This window comes from Nomascus leucogenys, chromosome 7b (assembly GCF_006542625.1).
Source record: "Nomascus leucogenys isolate Asia chromosome 7b, Asia_NLE_v1, whole genome shotgun sequence".
In the NCBI taxonomy this organism is placed as follows: Eukaryota; Metazoa; Chordata; class Mammalia; order Primates; family Hylobatidae; genus Nomascus; species Nomascus leucogenys.
Genome location: NC_044387.1, coordinates 59,041,825 through 59,061,073, shown reverse-complemented (window position 1 = coordinate 59,061,073; position 19,249 = coordinate 59,041,825). Strand labels below are relative to the sequence as shown.

Genomic DNA, 19,249 nt, shown 5'->3' with positions numbered 1-19,249 from the left:
TCCGTCTCAAAAAAATAAGACAAAACAAACAAAAAAACCAAACCAAAACAAAACAAGATTTTCAAGGTTGCTCTCTTAGAGGTCACTACTGAACTTCAGGTTTTCCTACACAATTTTTATATGCACCCCCAAGTGAATCTGGCAGAAAACCTGCAGGTGGCGAGGCACTGGGCCCGGGACGGGCCGGGTAGCCTGAACACTTGAGCGTCGTAGGCGTCATAATCTACTTGGATGGGAAGGGCGTTCTCAGATTCTTTTGGACTCCCGAGAGCTGAAATACACAAATAATATAAATTGTCATCAAATACATTTCAAACAGATGCCTGAGGGCTGAAATACACAAATAATATAAAATGTCATCCAAATACATTTCAAACAGAGGCCTTCAGATAATCTTCACCAAAATCTGCAAGGCACAGGTGATCACCCTCTCCCCTTGAAAAAATGGGAAAACAATCTATTCATCAAATTGAGACTAAATGACATATATGTCAAAGCAATATAAAAATAGTATAGCACTAAATAAAGGCAAGGTGTGGGTAGCATTTCATCCTTTTGTGACCCTTTTTAAAATAAATCATCTTAATATGTTTAGTAGCTTAAAACTCTCTACCTGATCCCTACAAATGGCCTATGGAAAAGAAAAACAAGGTTTTTTCAATTTGCAGATGACGGGAAAAAATATAAGGTAATTAAGGGATCCTGCAAACATGACACAAAGGGAACTCAGGTCTCCTGACTTTTCCATAAAATTTTTACGGGACTTCACAAAGTTTTGTTGTCATGGGTTAGCTGACACTCTTTTTTTTTTTTTTTTTTGAGACAGAGTCTTGCTCTGTCACCCAGGCTGGAGTGCAATGGCGTGATCTCGGCTCACTGCAACCTCTGCCTCCCGGGTTCAAGTGATTCTCCTGTCTCAGCCTCTCAAGTAGCTGGGATTACAGGCACCTGCCATCATGCCCGGCTAATTTTTTTTGTATTTTTGTAGAGACGGGGTTTCACCATGTTGGCAAGGCTGGTCTTGAACTCCTGACCTCAGGTGATCCACCTACCTTGGCCTCCCAAAGTGCTGGGATTATAGGTGTGAGCCACCGCACCCGGCCAGCTGACTCTCTTTTTAAAAGCAAGAAAAAAAATCTCAAAAAATACTCACATGTATCACGGCCATTTTTTGCTTTCTCAGAGGCAGGCTGAAAAATTAAATAGATAATTAATCACTCCTTCCTTCACTAGAAAAGAACTTATCACAAGGCACAGTATATATGTGCTGCTCCCAGGGAAGAGAGCCTGTAACTGACAGAAAGGCAGGAGCTAACATCTGACATCTACCTACCACGGTCCTTTATTCCCATATCACATCTTGTTGACTCTCACAACCCTGTCCAGTGGGAGAATGGACTCCCCCTTACAAGTGAGGATATTTAATTGCAGAGAGAATAAGGGACTTTACCCAAAGCCACACATTCAGCAGGTGGCAGAGCCAAAATTCAAGACCAGATCTTTAGATTCTTGGTCAATCCACTTTTGTGTTTGTCCCACCTGACCCAAATGCTGCATGCTTCCCCCTTCACTATGGTGCTGTCACCTGTCTGCCTACACCTACCAGAGCTGAGCACTCTGTATATCACCCAATTTGCTGAAATCAAGTACAAGGGTAGAGGAAAAAAACTAATAGCGCTATCACTTTTTATATTTTCTTAAAAATCTTTTTCAGATTAAATAAATAAATAAAGGCCAGGCATAGTGGTTCACGCCTGTAATCCCAGCACCTTGGGAGCCCAAGGCGGGAGGATTGCTTGGGCCCAGGAGTTTGAGACTAGCCTGAGCAATACAGTGAGAACCCATCTCTATTTATATATATATATATATATAAATATATATATATATTTTAATCTTTCAGCTTTCCTGAAAGCTTTCACAACAATACTAACTCTTGCTTCTTTAAAATGATCATGGTAGCCGAGTACAATGGCTCATGCCTGTAATTCCAGCACTTTGGGAAGCTGAGACAGGTAGATCACCTGAGGTTGTTAGGAGTACCAGCCTGGCCAACATGGTGAAACCCCATCTCTACTAAAAATATAAAAATTAGCTGGGCGTGGTGGCCAAGATGGATCACCTGAGGTCAGGAGTTCACGACCAGCCTGGCCAACATGGTGAAACCTCGTCCCTACTAAAAATACAAAAAATTAGCTGGGCGTGGTGGTGGGCACCTGTAATCTCAGCTTCTCTGGAGGCTGAGGCAGGAGAATCATGTGAACCCAGGAGGTAGAGGTTGCAGTGAGCCAAGATCGTGCCATTGCACTCCAGCCTGGGAGACAGAATGAAACTCTATCTCAAAAAAAAAAAATAATAGGCCGGGCATGGTGGCTCAAGCCTGTAATCCCAGCACTTTGGGAGGCCGAGGCAGGCGGATCACGAGGTCAGGAGATCGAGACCATCCTGGCTAACACGGTGAAACCCCGTCTCTACTGAAAATACAAAAAATTAGCCAGGCGTGTTGGCGGGCGCCTGTAGTCCCAGCTACTCGGGAGGCTGAGGCAGGAGAATAGCGTGAACCCGGGAGGCGGAGCTTGCAGTGAGCCGAGATCGCGCCACTGCACTCCAGCCTGGGGGACAGAGAAAGACTCCGTCTCAGAAAAAAAAAAAATTAATAATAATAATAATAATAAATAATACAAAAATTAGCTGGACATGGTGGCACACACCTGTAATCCCAGCTACTTGGGAGACTGAGACAGGAGAATCACTTGAACCCTGGAGGCAGAGGTTGCAGTGAGCCAAGATCGCACCACTGCACTCCAGCCCGGAGTGCACAGAGAGAGACTCCATCTCAAAAAAAAAAAAAAAAAAAAAAAAAAAAAATAGACAGGCATGGTGGCATGCACCTGTAGTCATAGCTACTGGGGAGACTGGGGCACGAAAACTGATTGAACCCAGAAGGCAGAGGTTGCAGTGAGCCGAGATCTCACCACTACACTGGGCATGACAGAGCGAGACTCTCTCTTAAAAAAATAAAATAAAATAATCACTGTGCAGAGAAGTTTTTCCATGTTCTACTTTGCTGAGAATGCTTGTGGTGAAGGCAAGAGAGGCCCTTTCTAGACAGAATTACATCTCCTAGCACTCCACTATCTGACATGGCTTATGTCAGGAGTCCTCAGATTGCTCCAAATTAGTATTTCCCCTATTAGAAGAGTAACATTAACAGGCCTCCCCCCTAAAAAAAAGAAAAGGGAAGAAGTGGCCCTGACACACAGCCACAAATGGAGCAACCCTCAGTGAATTCAGCTCTACTAGGAAAGGGCAGAGGGGTGAGAGCACTCAGGTGTGGGGCCTGCAAACATAACAGCCTGCTTTTCTTCTCACAGTACATCAAAACCACTTGTTCAAGTTCTGGCTGGGTGCAGTGGCTCACGCCTATAATCCCAGGACTTTGGAAGGCTGAGGCGGGTGGGTCACTTGAAATTAAGAGTTTCAGACAACCCTGGCCAACATGTGAAACCCTGTCTCCACTAAAAATAAAAAAATTAGGCTGGGTGTGGTGGCGGGTGCCTGTAATCCCAGCTACTCAGGAGGCTAGGGCACGAGAATTGCTTGAATCTGGGAGGCAGAGGTTGCAGTAAGCCAAGATCGCACCACTGCACTCCAGCTTGGGAGACAGAGCAAGATTCCATCTCAAAAAAACAAACAACAACAACAACAACAAACACTTATTAAAATTCTTAAAACTTGCATTTTTATCAGTTGCAAATATATTCCATCAAGTGGATATTTCGTAGTTCAGCCATTGATCTATTGTTTTCAATTTCTCACAATTATAAATAAAACTAAACCCAGATGTATTTACATATTATCACTTCAATTATTTCCTTACACCGCATGCCCCCAAATGGAAGTGCCTGGTCAAATAGCATAAACATTTGCTCTCAATACACATGGCTGAAATGCTCTGCAAAAGTATGGTACACCAACCAGGTACTCAAGTGTCAATTTCACCACACTTTTTGTAGCATGTGATATAATTATTAATATATTTTAAACCTCTTTGGAAAGAAGAAAACAAGAATTCCCATTCTTGTTAAAATTTTCATTTATTTTCTTGGTTTGTTTGTTTCCAGAGACAAGATCTCACTTAGTCACCCAGGTTAGCGTGCGATGGCGCAATCATAGCTCACCACAGCGATGGATTCCTGGGCTCGGGCAATCTTCCTGTTTTAGCCACCCAAGTAGCTGGGACTACGGGTATGCGCCACCACACCTGGCTAATTCTTTTTTAGTTTTTGTAGAAATGGGGTCTCACTATATTTGTTGCCCAGATTGGTCTCAAATTCCTGGCTTCAAATAATCCTCCTTCCTCAGCCACCCAAAGCACTGGGGTTACAGGCAAGAGCCATTGTGCTCAGCCAGAATTTTCATTTCTTTATACTAAAATCTGACCTTTTTATCATATTTCCCCTTTGCTGCAATGCATATCTGCATCTTTGTCTTTATCCCCACTGGTATCTGAGTGGCTTCAACATCTGAATAAAACAGTCAGGTCACAATAAAATGAACTCTTGAAACAAACAAACAAAAAATGAACTCTTAGTCTTGGCCATATTTTTGTCAAAGGTATTTCACGCAGTCTGGCCTTGGCCTTGTTATTTATTTATCTAATGTATAAAGTTATAAAGTTTGGGGATGAATTTCTTAACCCTATTCATGGCCATGGGGAAAGATGAGGGTACCTCAGGACTAAAATAACCCTATCAATGTGTGACAGTCCACAAAGTCTCTCTGCTGATTAATGAAATCTACCTCCTTGGCTGGGCAGAATGGCTCATGTCTGTAATCCTAACACTTTGGGAGGCTGAAACAGGAGGATTGCTTGAGTTCAGGAGCTCAAGATAAGACTGAACCACATAGTAAGACCCTGTCTTAACAAAAATAAAAACCTACCTTCTTTCCTGCCAGTTTTATTCGTGGGGTGAAACTATTACAAAAGAGCTGGCTTTTGGATGTGTAGAAACTGTAAAAGAAACAAACAGAGTCATTAATCTAAATTCCCTTTATTTTAAAACTCAAAACACAGTTAAAATACTAGGCATGGATCAGCCCTCCTGACATGGGCTTTGTTCTCAGCTTCACTGATCTTCCCAATTTTAACTTCTTTTACAAGAATTCACTACAAAATATTAGTTATGTTTTGTTTTTTGGTAGAGACAGAGTCTGGTTACACTGACCAAAATGGTTTCAAACTCCTGGCCTCAAGTGTTCCTCCCACCTCAGCATCCCAAAGTGCTGGGATTACAGGCATGAGCCACTGTGCCCGGCCTGAAATTGCTACTTTTGTAGGTCAAAAACAGTCTAATACCATGATATCAAATAGTATAAACTAATAGCTGCAGCTTTACCATGAACTTGCTGTTTTAAGACCAGGTTGGCCAACACAGTGAAACCCTGTTTCTACTAAAAATACAAAAATTAGCTGGGCGTGGTGGCAGGCACCTGTAATCCCAACTATTCAGGAGGCTGAGGCAAGAGAATCACTTGAACCCAGGTGGTGGAGGTTACAGTGAGCCAAGATGGTGCCACTGCACTCCAGCCTGGGAGACAGAGCGAGACTCCGTCTTAAAAAAAAAAAAAAAAAGAAAGAAAGAAAGACAACCCAGAGAAGGACAGAATGCTCTGGAAGCACTGAAGAAAAAGTGGCTATTAGCTATCAGGGCAACACAGGAGGAATTCATAAAAGAGAGATGCTGGAGTTGGATCTTGGAAGAAAATAGGCATTTTCAGGAGAAGGGTAGGTGGAATAAGATTAGTGTCATAGTTCAAAAAGATGAGGCACTGGCACTGGCAGAGGGATGAGAAAAGCCATCCCTGAGCTGCAATCAGCAGGATTCCATGTAAAGAGGCACAGGGACTTCTCTAGAGCTGAACGAGGTCAGGCACAAATGTTGTTCTTCTACGGTCTGTGGGAGTTGGGAATAGAAGGACATGGGAACAGCAGTGGAAGTAAGTCCTTCAAATTTTGTTTTTATTCTTTTTTACCATAGACTGTTCCTATGATACTGCTACTGCTTTGTGTGTACAGAGCTTTGAGCACACGTTAGAACTTGCTTTCCACATTTTCTTAACAAAAGGTTTAGTGCCGTAATAAGAACTTAACAGATTTAAATAAAAATGGCAAGGAAGCTGTTCAAAACGCTTATCACCTACTACTGATCGAGATCGCACCCACCTGTGGTTTATCCAGTGAGGGATATTATAGTCATCGCCCAGACGAGAATCCCGGGGAGCACTCCGATTATGGAGCTGCAAGGAGAAAAATGAGAGCACAGATAAGCTACAGAACAAGTAGGTTGTGGAATTGCTCTAACTTTTCTGTTTTTCAGGTTTTTAAGAAAAACTTTTTAGGGCTGGGCACTATGGGTCATGCCTGTAATCCCAGCACTTTGGGAGGCCAAGGCGGGCAGATCACCTGTGGTCAGGTGTTCAAGACCAGCCTGGCCAACATGGTGAAACCCCGTCTCTACTAAAAATACAAAAATTAGCCAGGCATGGTGGCAGGTGCCTGTAATCACAGCTACTCGGGCGGCTGAGACAGGAGAATTGATTGAACCCGGGAGGCAGAGGTTGCAGTGAGCCAAGATCGCACCATTGCACTCCAGCCTGGGGGACAAGAACAAGACATCGTCTCAAAAATAATAATAATAATTCTTTTAGAGATAGAGTCTTGCTTTGCTGCCCAGGCTGGAGTGCAGTGGTTATTCATAGGCATGTTCATAGCAAACTATACTGAAACTCCTAGGCTCAAGGGATCTTCCCACTTCAGCCTCTTGAGTAAGTGGGACTATAAGCGCATGCCACAGCGCCTGGAATTTTTCTCTTTCTAACTATACTCCAACTGGCCTTTAGTAAACAAATCCGAGGCCGGGCACGGTGGCTCAAGCTTGTAATTCCAGCACTTTGGGAGGCCAAGGCGGGCGGATCACGAGGTCAGGAGATCGAGACCACGGTGAAACCCCGTCTCTACTAAAAATACAAAAAATTAGCCGGGCGTGGTGGTGGGCGCCTGTAGTCTCAGCTACTCGGAGAGGCTGAGGCAGGAGAATGGCATGAACCCGGGAGGCGGAGCTTGCAGTGAGCCGAGATTGCGCCACTGCACTCCAGCCTGGGTGACAGCGCGAGACTCCGCCTCAAAAAAAAAAAAAAAAAGTAAACAAATCTGAAATCTAATTACCTTGAACAATGGGACAGCATGTAACGGTTGCTCTCCCATGCACACCAAGTCCACACCAATTCCTAAAAAAAGAAAAGACAAAAAGAGTTGTGGGGAGGGAATGGCAGAGACAAGCGTCGCTATCTATAAATCATGTTATTTAACTGGGTAGTAGGCAAAGCTAACTTACCATTGTATGATTTATAACCTCATAGTGCTGCCTATGCAACAAAGAAGTAAATACATGCATTTTGTCTGTTTCCTCTTTTCCAAGTGCCCTACTAACGTGTCACTATTCGGTGCTTGACAATTAGCCTTTGACTGTCCTTTGTTTAAAAAAAGACAACCAAGCTTCCATGTCAAAATTTTTAAGGCCAGAAAGGAATAGTAACTTTGTAATATCTCAGTAAAACAATCCACATCACTTAACAGAGCATCTTTAGTGGCATCAGGATTTACTTTCCAAACTCCTTATTTTTTTTTGTTTTTGACAGTCTTGCTCTGCTGCCCAAGCTGACATGCAGTGGCACGAGATCACGGCTCACTGCAGCCTCCAACTCCCGGGTTCAAGCAATTCTACTGCCTCAGCGTCCCAACTCCATCTTGTTGATGAAACAAATCAAATTGGGGGTTGTGGGGCTGAGTTGGGGATACGAGGCACATCATGGAGGAAGAACTGGACTAGATTATCTGATAGTGCATCTGAAAATGGGCTGACAGCAGCTGGGTGCGGTGGCTCATGTCTGTAATCCTAGCACTTTGGGAGGCCAAGAAGGGCGGATCACGAGGTCAGGAGATTGAGACCATCCTAGCTAACACGGAGAAGCCCCATCTCTACTAAAAATACAAAAAAATTAGCCGGGCGTGGTGGCGGATGCCCGTAGTCCCAGCTAGTTGGGAGGCTGATGCAGGAGAATAGCGTGAGCCCAGGAGGCGGAGCTTGCAGTGAGCCGAAATCATGCCACTGCACTCCAGCCTGGGAGACAGAGTGAGACTCTGTCTAAAAAAAAAAAAAAGAAAGAAAGAAAATGGGCTGACAGCACATGGGTCCCTTGAAATCATCCCTCCAGGAAGGCTTCTCTAGTGCCAAATATGTTTAGGGAACTCAGAGTACCCTGATACAACCTTTAGAGAAAAACAACCTACACTAACGTATTAAAAACTGAGGAAGACCCGTCATTATGGAACCTGCTTATCTTTGCGTGACCCAGCATTTCCCAAACTGATTTGATCAGGAAACTTTAGCACCTGACACCTGTTGACATCCACAGACGTTGTGACACACAGAACACTATGTAGAGCTCCTCATACTCTAAGAAGTCAGTGAAGCTCACAGTTCTAAGGGGAAATCAGGCTAGGAACATGTGGAGACAGGGCACAAACCAGAGAGCATTACCATTATCTATCATCCGCTGCTTGGTCAGGATCATGAGTAGGCGGTCCACTTCAAAGACACCCACCCCGGGCGTGATCACCACTGACATCTGCCCAGTTCGGTCAAAGTTGCGGTTGATGTAGTGCTTATCAAACACTAGAAATAAAACAAAAATTCCACAATAATGATGTTACAGCTTTTCAGAACCCTGTCACAGACAAGCATCTCTACACTCTCAGAGCATTCTGCCCATATTTTTATTATAGCAACTGCCACATTCTAGTTAAATGTATACGCATCTGTCTTTTCTCTTCCATATTAAGAACTACTTAACCACAGGAATAAGTTGCTGTCACCTTTGTTAATACCCCTCATTGACGCCTCATACTTGCCCTGTGCAGCCTTAAATGCTCAAATTTCATGCTGTGAGGGCTGGGTACGGGGGCTCATGCCTGTAACCCCAGCACTTTGGGAGGCCAAGGCAGGTGGATCACTTGAAATCAGGAGTTTGAGACCAGTCTGGCCAACATGGTGAAACTCCATCTCTACCAAAAAATACAAAAATTAGCCAGGCATGGTGGTGTGCACCTGTAATCCCAGCTATGTGGGAGGCTGAGATGGGAGAATCACTTGAACCCAGGAGGCAGAGGCATAGTGAGCCAAGATCGTGCCACTGCATTCCAGCCTGGGCAACAGGGCAAGACTCTGTCTCAAAAAAAAAAAAAAAATCATGCTGTTAATTTAAACCATTCATAAATGAGTCTGTAGTAAAACTTTGATTATATTATATTATTTTATATATTATATATTATTTTAATATTATATATATTAATTATATAATTAGATTATATTAGTATTAATTTAAGACACTATTTAAAAGGGTAGACCAAAATCTTGGGATGACTTTGTAAATCTGGCAAGTCACTTTTTATTTCTAGCCTCTACGATTCTTACTATGAAAAATCAGTGATATTCCAATATGACAAGAAGATTTACTAATAGAAGACATTATGCTCTGGAATTCCCCCAGCATCTGGGTACAGACATGTGGGAAGATGACATACATAGTGATGTGTATGCATATCATCACTTCCACCTCTGGCCAGTGGCAGATGGACACCTAACTGGAGCTGGGCAGATCAGATCCTCTCTACCAGGAATGTAAATTCCGAACAGAGAGCAGAGACAGGGTTGCTGGAAGCTGAAATATGGCTCTCATCCTGTTGCTATGGTTCCCAGAGCCACTAAGGTTCTTCAACATGGTGTTTGAGCCTTTCCTGGCTGCTCCATTTAAGCCTCTGTATCCTTAAAGTAAATTTCGCTTTTTGTTTAAACTAAATCAGTACATCTCTGTTATTTGCAAACAATATATTTTGGCTAACACATAAATGTCGGGATAATCATACCACACTGCTAACAATGGTTCCCCTTAAAAGAGGACTGACACTGGGGAGCAGGAGCAGGGTATCGTTTTTTACTTGATACACCTCTCCATATTCGAATTCTAGTAACATGGTTACTTTTATAATTTTATTTATTTATTATTTATTTATTCATTTATTTGAAACAGTCTAACTCCATCACCCAGGCTGGAATGCACGATCTCAGCTCACTGCAACCTCCACCTCCCAGGTTAAGTGATTTTCCTGCCTCAGCCTCCCGAGTAGCTGGTATGACAGGCATGCACCACCATACCTGGCAAGTTTTTTATGTATTTTTAGTAAAGATTGGGTTTCGCCATGTTGGCCAGGCTGCTCTTGAGCTCCTGACCTCAGGTGATCCCCCTGCCTAAGCCTCTGAAAGTGCTGGTATTACAGGTGTCAGCCACTGCAGCCAGCCTATTTATTAAAAAAAAATTTTTTTTTTTGACATAGTGTCTTTTTCTATCACCCAGGCCGGAGTGCAATGGCGTGATCTCTGCTCGCCACAACCTCCACCTCCCAGGTTCAAGTGATTCTCCTGTCTCAGCCTCCTGAGTAGCTGAGATTACAGGTGTGCGCCACCATGCTGGCTAATTTTTGTATTTTTAGTAGAGACAGGGTTTCACCATGTTGCCCAGGCTGGTCTCGAACTCCTGACCTCAAGTGATCTGCCTCAACCTCCCAAAGTGCTGGGATTACAGATGTGAGCCACCATACCTGGCCACTTTTGTAATTTTTTTTTAAAGTAGATTTTAATTTTTATTTTTTAAGTAGATTTTAAAAATATTACCCAGAAGCCGTTGAGGGATGGGGTGGAAAATAATAACACAGTTTGAGTAAGTCAAAGAACCCAAGGAGGATCCTTCCAGTTCCTGACCATGAGAAGCAAATGAGACTACCAAATTAACTGGCCAACAGAAGACCCAAGAGCTAAATGTTGGTCATTACAACCATCCAATGAGAAGCTATTGCTTTAAATTAACTTTGGGGGTAGGTGAGTGGGGGCATCATCACCTAGGTCTGCGTCTGCAGGCATTCATAAAGAGACATGCATAGCTGTCTTCAAACCAGAGCAACTCCATCTTGAATAGGGGCTGGGTAAAATGAGGCTCACACCTGCTAGTCTGCATTCCTAGGAGGTTAGACATTCTTAGGCACAGGATGTTTACAGTTAAGGGAACAGGTTAATAATGTTTATCCAATAGACTCAGGACTTAATAGACCCAGGAAATGCCCTGATGTCCCAATATCTTAACAACGAAAGCATTCTTAGTTTAGGAGTAAGTTTTGCAGCCAGGCGCAGTGGGTCACACCAGAAATCCCAGAACTTTGGGAGGCCAAGGTGGGCGGATCACGAGGTCAGGAGATCGACACCATCCTGACCAACATGGTACAACCCTGTCTCTACTAAAAACACAAAAATTAGCTAGGTGTGGTGGCACGTGCCTGTGATCCCAGCTACTTGGGAGGCTGAGGCAGGAGAATCGCTTGAACCTGGGAGCTGGAGGTTGCACTGAGTAGGGAGAACGTGCCACTGCTCTCTAGCCTAGCGACAGAGTAAGACTCTGTCTCAAAAAAAAAAAAAAAAAAAAAAAGGCTGGGTGTGGTGGCTCATGCCTGTAATCCCAACACTTTGGGAGGCCAAGGTAGGTGGATCACGAGGTCAGGAGCTCGAGACCAGCCTGGCCAATACAGTGAATCCTCATCTCTACTAAAAACACAAAAATTAGCCGGGTATGGTGGTGCACACCTGTAGTCCCAGCTGCTCAGGAGGCTGAGGGCTACTCAGGAGGCTGAGGCAGGAGAATCGCTTGAACCTGGGAGGCGGAGGTTGCAGTGAGCCAAGATTGCACCACTACATTCCAGCCTGGATGACAAAGCGACACTCTACCCCCCCCAAAAAAAAAATAGCATTAAGAGAAATACCTAATGTAGATGATGGGTTGACAGGTGCAGCAAACGACCATGGCACATGTATATCTATGTAACAAACCTGCACATTCTGCACATGTATCCCAGAACTTAAGTATATTAAAAAAAAAAAAAAGGAAAGCCAGGTGTGGTGCCTCATGCCTATAATCCCAACACTTTGGGAGGCTGAGGCAGGTGGAACACGAGGTCAGGAGATCAATGTCATTCTGGCCAACATGGTGAAACCCCGTGTCTCCTAAAAATACAAAAATTAGCTGGGCGTGGTGATGCGCACCTGTAATCCCAGCTACTCAGGAGGCTGAGGCAGGAGAATCGCTTGAACCCAGGAGTGGGAGGTTTCAGTGAGCTGAGATCGCGTCACTGCACTCCAGCCTGGCGACAGAGCAAGACTCCATCTCAAAAAAAAAAAAAAAGTAAGTTTTGCTTTAAAGATAATAATACAGATTCTTGAGAAAGACAGCAGTTACACAAAGAGGAACAATCCTTTGTCATGAGTGCTTGCAGCAAAGCACCTCTCCCCCATGACTTTTTGCTTTGTTATATATAAACAACCATTGTACCTAAAGTGGACGTGTTCCTCCTCTTGCTTTCGGGAATGCCCTGCTCTTTCTATGGAGTAGCCATTCTTTTATTCCTTTACTTTCTTAATATACTTGCTTTCACTTTATTCTGTGGACTCGTCCTGCATTCTTTCTTCTGCAAGATTTAAGAACCTTCTCTTAGGATCTGGATCAGGACACCTTTCTGATAACATAGCCATGTGGTATGCAAGATGCTGGCTCATGGCCAGCATCCTTACTCACCATTGAATGACAGATTGATGGCCTCCAGGTAGTTTCCTTGTGCTGAGGTAGAATTGTCTCCTTGAGGAAAGCCCTCTGAAGCAAATTATGCAAGAGAAAGAAAAACATCTCATGAAACACGAATTTTTTTTTTTTTTTTTTAAACGAAGTCTTGCTCTGTAACCCAGGCTGGAGTGGAGCGGCGTGATCTTGGCTCACTGCAACCTCCACCTCCCAGGTTCAAGTGATTCTTCTGCCTCAGCCTCCCGAGTAGCTGGGACTACAGGGGCACGCCACCACACAAGGCTAATTTTTTATTTTTAGTAGAGACAGGGTTTCACCATATTGGTCAGGCTGGTCTTGAACTCCTGACCTCATGATCCGCCTGCCTTGTGCTGGGATCACAGGCATGAGACATCGCACCCGGCTGAAAGATGAACTCTTAAGTGGTGGCTGAGCATGGTGGCTCGCGCCTGTAATCCCAGCACTTTGGAAGGCGGAGGCAGGAAGATCGCTTAAGACGAGGACTTTGAAACAAGCCTCGTCAACACAGCGAGACTCTTGTCTCTACAAAAAAAATGAAAAATTATCTGGGCATGGTAGTGCGTGCCTGTCATCCTAGCTACCCAGGAGGCTGAGGCAGGAGGATTGCTTGAGCCCCAGGGGTTTATAGTATAATTACTCCACTCCAGTCCAGCCTGGGTGACAGAGTGAGACTCTGTCTCAAAAAAAAAAAAAGAAGGCATCTGGCTCCACAAGGCCTCACTCCCTGAATTAGGGACACTGTTGAACTTACGGCATACGAAATGTACAGTTGGATCCAACTGGAAACAGAAATCTGACCAAAAGCAGAAACTACACACAGCAATGGGAGAGAAACAAGCACAAATCTCTTCTCTGTCTCCCAGACCCCTCCTACACTTCTTTTCCCCGCCACACCATCTATTACATGAATGCAGTACCTGCCTGTTCCAGTCGCACCAACACTGGATACTGGATGAAGAGTTTTTTAATGGTTACGAGAAGTGAAGTCCATTCTTCTCTTCTCTCATTCTGCACCACCACTCTGAAAAGAGTATTATCATAAAATGGATACTGAGTAGCTGATATGGTTTGGCTCTGTGTCCCCTCCCAAATTTCATCTCAAATTGTAATACCCATGTGTCAAGGGAGGAACCTGGTGGGAGGTGACTGGATCATGGGGATGGTTTCCTCCATGCTCTTCTTGTGATAGTGAGGGAGTTCTCACGATATCTGATGGTTTAAAAGGGGCAGTTTCCCCTGAGCTCACTCTTTCTCCTGCTTCACCATGGTAAGACATGCCTTGCTTCCCCTTCGCCTTCCACCAGGATTTAAGTTTCCAGAGGCCTCCTGAGCCATGCAGAACCATGAGTCAATTAAACCTTTTTTCTTTATAAATTACCCAGTCTTGGGTATGTCTTTACAGCCGTGAGAAAATGGACTAATACAGCAACTTTACATACAGAACATCAGGCTCCTTACAAGGTTTCAAAAAGAGTGTAATTGGAGTACAGTGAGCCGAGATCACGCCACTGCACTCCAGCCTTGGTGACAGAGCAAGACTCAAAAAAAAAAAAAAAAAAGACTCAGTGAGCTTATTTTTCTTCCAATCCAATTGGGAAAGAAGCATTAAAAAAAAAGAGGCTGGGCACGGTAGCTCATACTTGTAATTCCAGTACTTTGGGAGGCCAAGGCAGGTGGATAAGGTGGTCAGGAGTTCAAGACCAGCCTGGCCAACACAGTGAAACCCCATCTCTACTAAAAATACAAAAATTAGCTGGGTGTGGTGGCAGGCACCTCTAATCCCAGCTACTTGGAAGGCTGAGGCAGGAGAATTGCTTGAACCCAGGAGGCGGAGGTTTCAGTGAGCCGAGATCAAGCCACTGCACTGCAGCCTGGGAGACAGGGCAAGACTCCATCTCAAAAAAAAAGAGCATTCACTGTTGGTGACAACACAGAAATTGCTGCTAGGAAAACAAGATCTTCTACTTTAATGGTTTTGGAGGATACACTGGCTGTACAAATAGAAAGCCTTTAAAACACAGACTATCCTTTGACCTAATGGCTCCATTTCTGGCAATTTATCATAAAAACTAAGGATATGCTTAAAAACCTATCTGTAAGAATATTCACTGGCAATACTGTTGAGAATAGTGAAAAGCTGGAAGTCACCTCAATTTTCAACAATAGTAACCCAATGTAATTTCTATGTAGAAATAAAAAATGATAGTGGGCCAGGCGCAGTGGCTAACGCCTGTAATCCCAGCACTTTGGGAGGCCTAGGCAGGCAGATCATGAGGTCAGGAGATAGAGACCATTCTGGCTAACACGGTGAAACCCTGTCTCTACTAAAAAATACAAAAAAAATTAGCCAGGTGTGGTGGTGGGCACCTGTAGTCCCAGCTACTCGGGAGGCTGAGGCAGAAGAATGGGGTGAACCCGGGAGGCGGAGCTTGCAGTGAGCTGAGATCTCACCACTGCACTCCACCCTGGCCGACAGAGCGAGACTTCGCCTCAAAAAAAAAAAAAAGATACTGTGGAGCAGTGTGTTTAACATGGATTGGCATTTGTGATACAGTAAGCAGAAAATGAACGTTTATGGCTGGGCACGGTGGCTCACGCCTGTAATCCCAGCACCTGGAGAGGCCGAGGTTGGGGGATCACCTGAGGTTGGGAGTTCGAGATCAGCCTGACCAACATGGAGAAATCCCGTCTCTACTAAAAATACAAAATTAGCCAGGTGTGGTGGCACATGCCTGTAATCCCAGCTACTCGAGAGGCTGAGGCAAGAGAATCGCTTGAATCCGGGAGGCGGAGGTTGCAGTGAGTTGAGATCGTGTCACTGCACTCCACACTGGGCAACAAGAGCGAAACTCCGTCTCAAAAAAAAAAAGGAAATTAAAGAAAACGAAGGTTTAAAACATATAAAAAGAGAACCACATGGGCCAGGCATGGTGGCTCACGCCTGTAATCCCAGCACTTTGGGAGGCCGAGGCAGGTGGATCACCTGAGGTCAGGAGTTCAAGACCAGCCTGGCCAACATGGTGAAACCCTGTCTCTACTAAAAATACAAAAATTAACCAGGCATGGTGGCGGGTGCCTGTCACACCAGCTACTCAGGAGGCTGAGGCAGAAGAACTGCTTGAACCTGGAAGGCGGAGTTTGCAATGAGTTGAGATTGCACCACTGCACTCCAGCGCCTGGGTGACAGTGAGACACTGTCTCAAAAAGAAATAAAAACAATAAAACATGTAAAAAAAATCACATGGAGGCCCGGCGCAGTGGCTGATGCCTGTAACCCCAGCACTTTAGGTGGCCAAGGGCGGTGGATCACCTGAGGTCAGGAGTTCAAGACCAGCCTGGCCAAGATGGTGAAACCCCATCTCTATAAAAATACAAAAATTAGCCAGGCATGATGGCAGACACCTGCAATCCCAGCTACTCCAGAGGCTGAGGCAGGGTATTGCTTATACCAGGGAGGCGGAGATTGCAGTGAGCCAAGATCACGCCATTGCACTCCAGCCTGGGCGACAGAGCGAGACTCCATCTCAAAAAAAAAAAAAAAAAAAAAAAAATCACATGGAATGTGTGACCACATCTCTGTGAAAACTAATTTTTCCCCTAAATACAGATAATAGGGGTTGATTCACCAAAGTAATGAAGACTATATTCGGGAGATGGAATTGAGTGTGCTTTGAATTCCTCTCTACTAAACTATACTGGTGTGCTTTTGTTGTTGTTGTTTTGTTTTTTTTGAGACAGGGTCTCACTATGTCACCCAGGCTACAGTGCAGTGGCACGATCTTGGCTCATTGCAGCCTCGACTTCCCAGGCTCAAGTGATCCTCCCACCTCAGCCTCCCAAGTAGCTGAAACTACAGGCGCACACCACCGCACCCAGCTAAGTTTTTGTATTTTTTTGTAGAGACAGGGTTTTCCTTGGTGCCCTGGCTGGTTTCAAACTCCTGAGCTCAGGCAATGTGCCTGGCTCGGCCTCTCAAAGTGCTGAGATTATAGGTATCAGCCACCACACCTGGCCTATTTTGTGATTTTCCTAAAATGAACCTGTACTGTTTTTGCAGTAAGAAAAAGATAACCAGTTTCTCTCAATCTAAAAAATGTTGAGGATGACTTTTTAATGACGTAAACTTTCATATATTAAAAATATAGTCATATACACCTATAAATCTACATTCATAACTCATATATTCATATTCATGCCTTATATAGTATTTTGTATAACTGATTATGCTCAAATTAATTCATATTAATTATACAGATAAAACTGCATATACTGCCAAGTCAAAAGAGCTCTCATGGTTCCTGGAATTCACTGAATTAGAGGTATGCAGAATTCATCTGCATAAGGGGATGAGTAGAGGTATCAGTACAACAGATGGCCCATCACTTTCATAAAATTCTCCTAGGGGTACAGGATCCCCCAACAAAAGATCAACAAATAATTTAAAGTATAATCCGTTTGAGGCTGAGGAATACAGTGGTCAAAAAGCATCGACTCTGAACTAGATTGACTGTGTCAGGTCCATGCTCCACCACTTAACATTTCGTGGACTTTGAATAAGTTACTGAAACTCTGTGTCCAAATTTCCACATCTGTAAAATGGGGTAATGGTATCTATCCCACAGGGATGCTGTGATATTTAAATAAATCAAGGCATGTAAAGTGCTTAGAAGAGTAACCCATTCATGTTAAGTCCCGTAAAAACAGTAACTATTACTATCTGATAATCATCTCAATTAGATAGTGGTGTCAGCTGGGCAAGGTGGCTCCCGCCTGTAATCCCAGCATTTTCAGAGGCCGAGGTGGGTGGATCACCTGAGGTCAGGATTTGAGACCAGGCTGGCCAACGTGGCGAAACCCCATCTCTACTAAAAATACAAAAAAATTAGCCAGGCGTGGTCACGGGCACCTGTAGTCCCAGCTACTCGGGAGGCTGAGAAACGAGAATCCCTTGAACCTGGGAGGCAGAGTTTGCAGTCAGCTTACATGACCACTGCACTCCAGCCTGGGCGAGAAAGTGAAATTGTGTCTCAAAAAATAATAATAATAATAACATTAAACATGATAATGATATTGTGGTCAGATATAAAAATGCCTTTTTTGAATATGTATAGGAATAAAATATTACAATATTGATAATTTACTTAGTGGCACTGAAAAAAACAGATGAATCAAATATGACAAAATAACTGTTAAATTCAGGTATTGGGTATATGGGCTCATTATATTATTTGCTCTTCTGAATGTTGAAATTTTTCACAATAAAACATTTAGAAGGTCTAAATGCAATGTGATATCTTGGAGACGGCAAGTACACGAGTGCTAAAATCTAAAAAACATCTGAATTTCCTTAATAGTAATGTACCAATGTTAACCTAGTTTTGACAAATGTAACTTGGTTATGAAATGTTAATATTAGAGGAAACAGAGCAAACAGCATGCAGGAACTGTATTATCTTTGAAACTTCTCTGTAAATCTAAAATCATTTCAAAATTAAAAGATTTATCTATTTATTTTTTTATTTTTTTTTTGGAGACAGGGTCTCACTTTCTCCCAGGTTGGTGTGCAGTGGTGTGATCTCAGCTCACTGCAACCTCCATCTCCCAGGCTCAAGTGATCCTCCCACCTCAGCCTCCCAAGTAGCTGGGACCACAAGGGGCTAATTTTTTGTATTTTTTGGTAGAGACAGGGTTTCACCATGTTGCCCAGGCTGACTTTTTTTGAAGTTAGGAAAGAAAAAACTAATAAATAAATAAAAAGTATAGCAAAGCACCCAAACATACTTGTAAAAGTCTTCATAGAATCTCCCCTTGTGATCCTGTCGAATTGAGGCTCGGTTTATTTCAGGAAATTCATCTGAAATAGAGAAAACGGAGTATGCAGTTCAGATTGAGAAGAGAAATTCAGTTTTGTCAGCTTCCTCCTCTGGGTTAAAGATTTGCATCACAAAAAAATAAAGATGGCCGGGCGCGGTGGCTCACGCTTGTAAGGCCAGCACTTTGGGAGGCCGAGGCGGACAGATCACGAGGTCAGGAGATCGAGACCACAGTGAAACCCCGTCTCTACTAAAAATACAAAAAATTAGCCGGGCGTGGTGGCGGGCGCCTGTAGTCCCAGCTACTCGGAGAGGCTGAGGCAGGAGAATGGCGTGAACCCAGGAGGCAGAGCTTGCAGTGAGCCGAGATTGCGTCACAGCACTCCAGCCTGGGCGACAGAGCGAGACTCCGTCTCAAAAAAAAAATTAAAAAATAAAATAAAATAAAATAAAATAAAGATAACTGTCTTTTTTTTTTTTTTTTGAGACAAGGTCTCACTCTGTCACCCAGACTGGAGTACAGTGGCAAGATCTCAGCTCACTGCAACCTCCACCTCCTGAGTTCAAGCGATTCTCCTTTCTCAGCCTCCTGGGTAGCTGGGACTACAGGTGCATGCCACCACACCCGGCTAATTTTTTGTATTTTTAGTAGAGATGGGGTTTCACCATGCTGGCCA

General features: G+C 43.9%; 1 protein-coding gene across 17 annotated transcripts in view; it reads right to left on the bottom strand.

Moving 5' to 3' along the window:
- The window catches only part of DEPDC5 (DEP domain containing 5, GATOR1 subcomplex subunit), a 164,516-nt gene that overhangs the window by 105,598 nt on the left and 39,669 nt on the right, over positions 1-19,249 (bottom strand). For all 17 annotated transcript variants that reach the window (XR_004031019.1, XR_004031020.1, XR_001116060.2 and 14 more), the window contains 9 exons: positions 18,541-18,613; positions 13,677-13,780; positions 12,736-12,810; positions 8,601-8,735; positions 7,226-7,287; positions 6,224-6,297; positions 4,942-5,011; positions 1,154-1,190; positions 151-271 (listed from right to left, as the gene is read on the bottom strand). Coding sequence is in view for 14 of the 17 variants with exons in the window: in XM_030816165.1 (XP_030672025.1) it covers positions 151-271; positions 1,154-1,190; positions 4,942-5,011; positions 6,224-6,297; positions 7,226-7,287; positions 8,601-8,735; positions 12,736-12,810; positions 13,677-13,780; positions 18,541-18,613 (751 nt within the window). In the remaining 3 variants the exon portion in view is untranslated. The remainder of the gene's footprint in view (positions 1-150; positions 272-1,153; positions 1,191-4,941; positions 5,012-6,223; positions 6,298-7,225; positions 7,288-8,600; positions 8,736-12,735; positions 12,811-13,676; positions 13,781-18,540; positions 18,614-19,249) is intronic.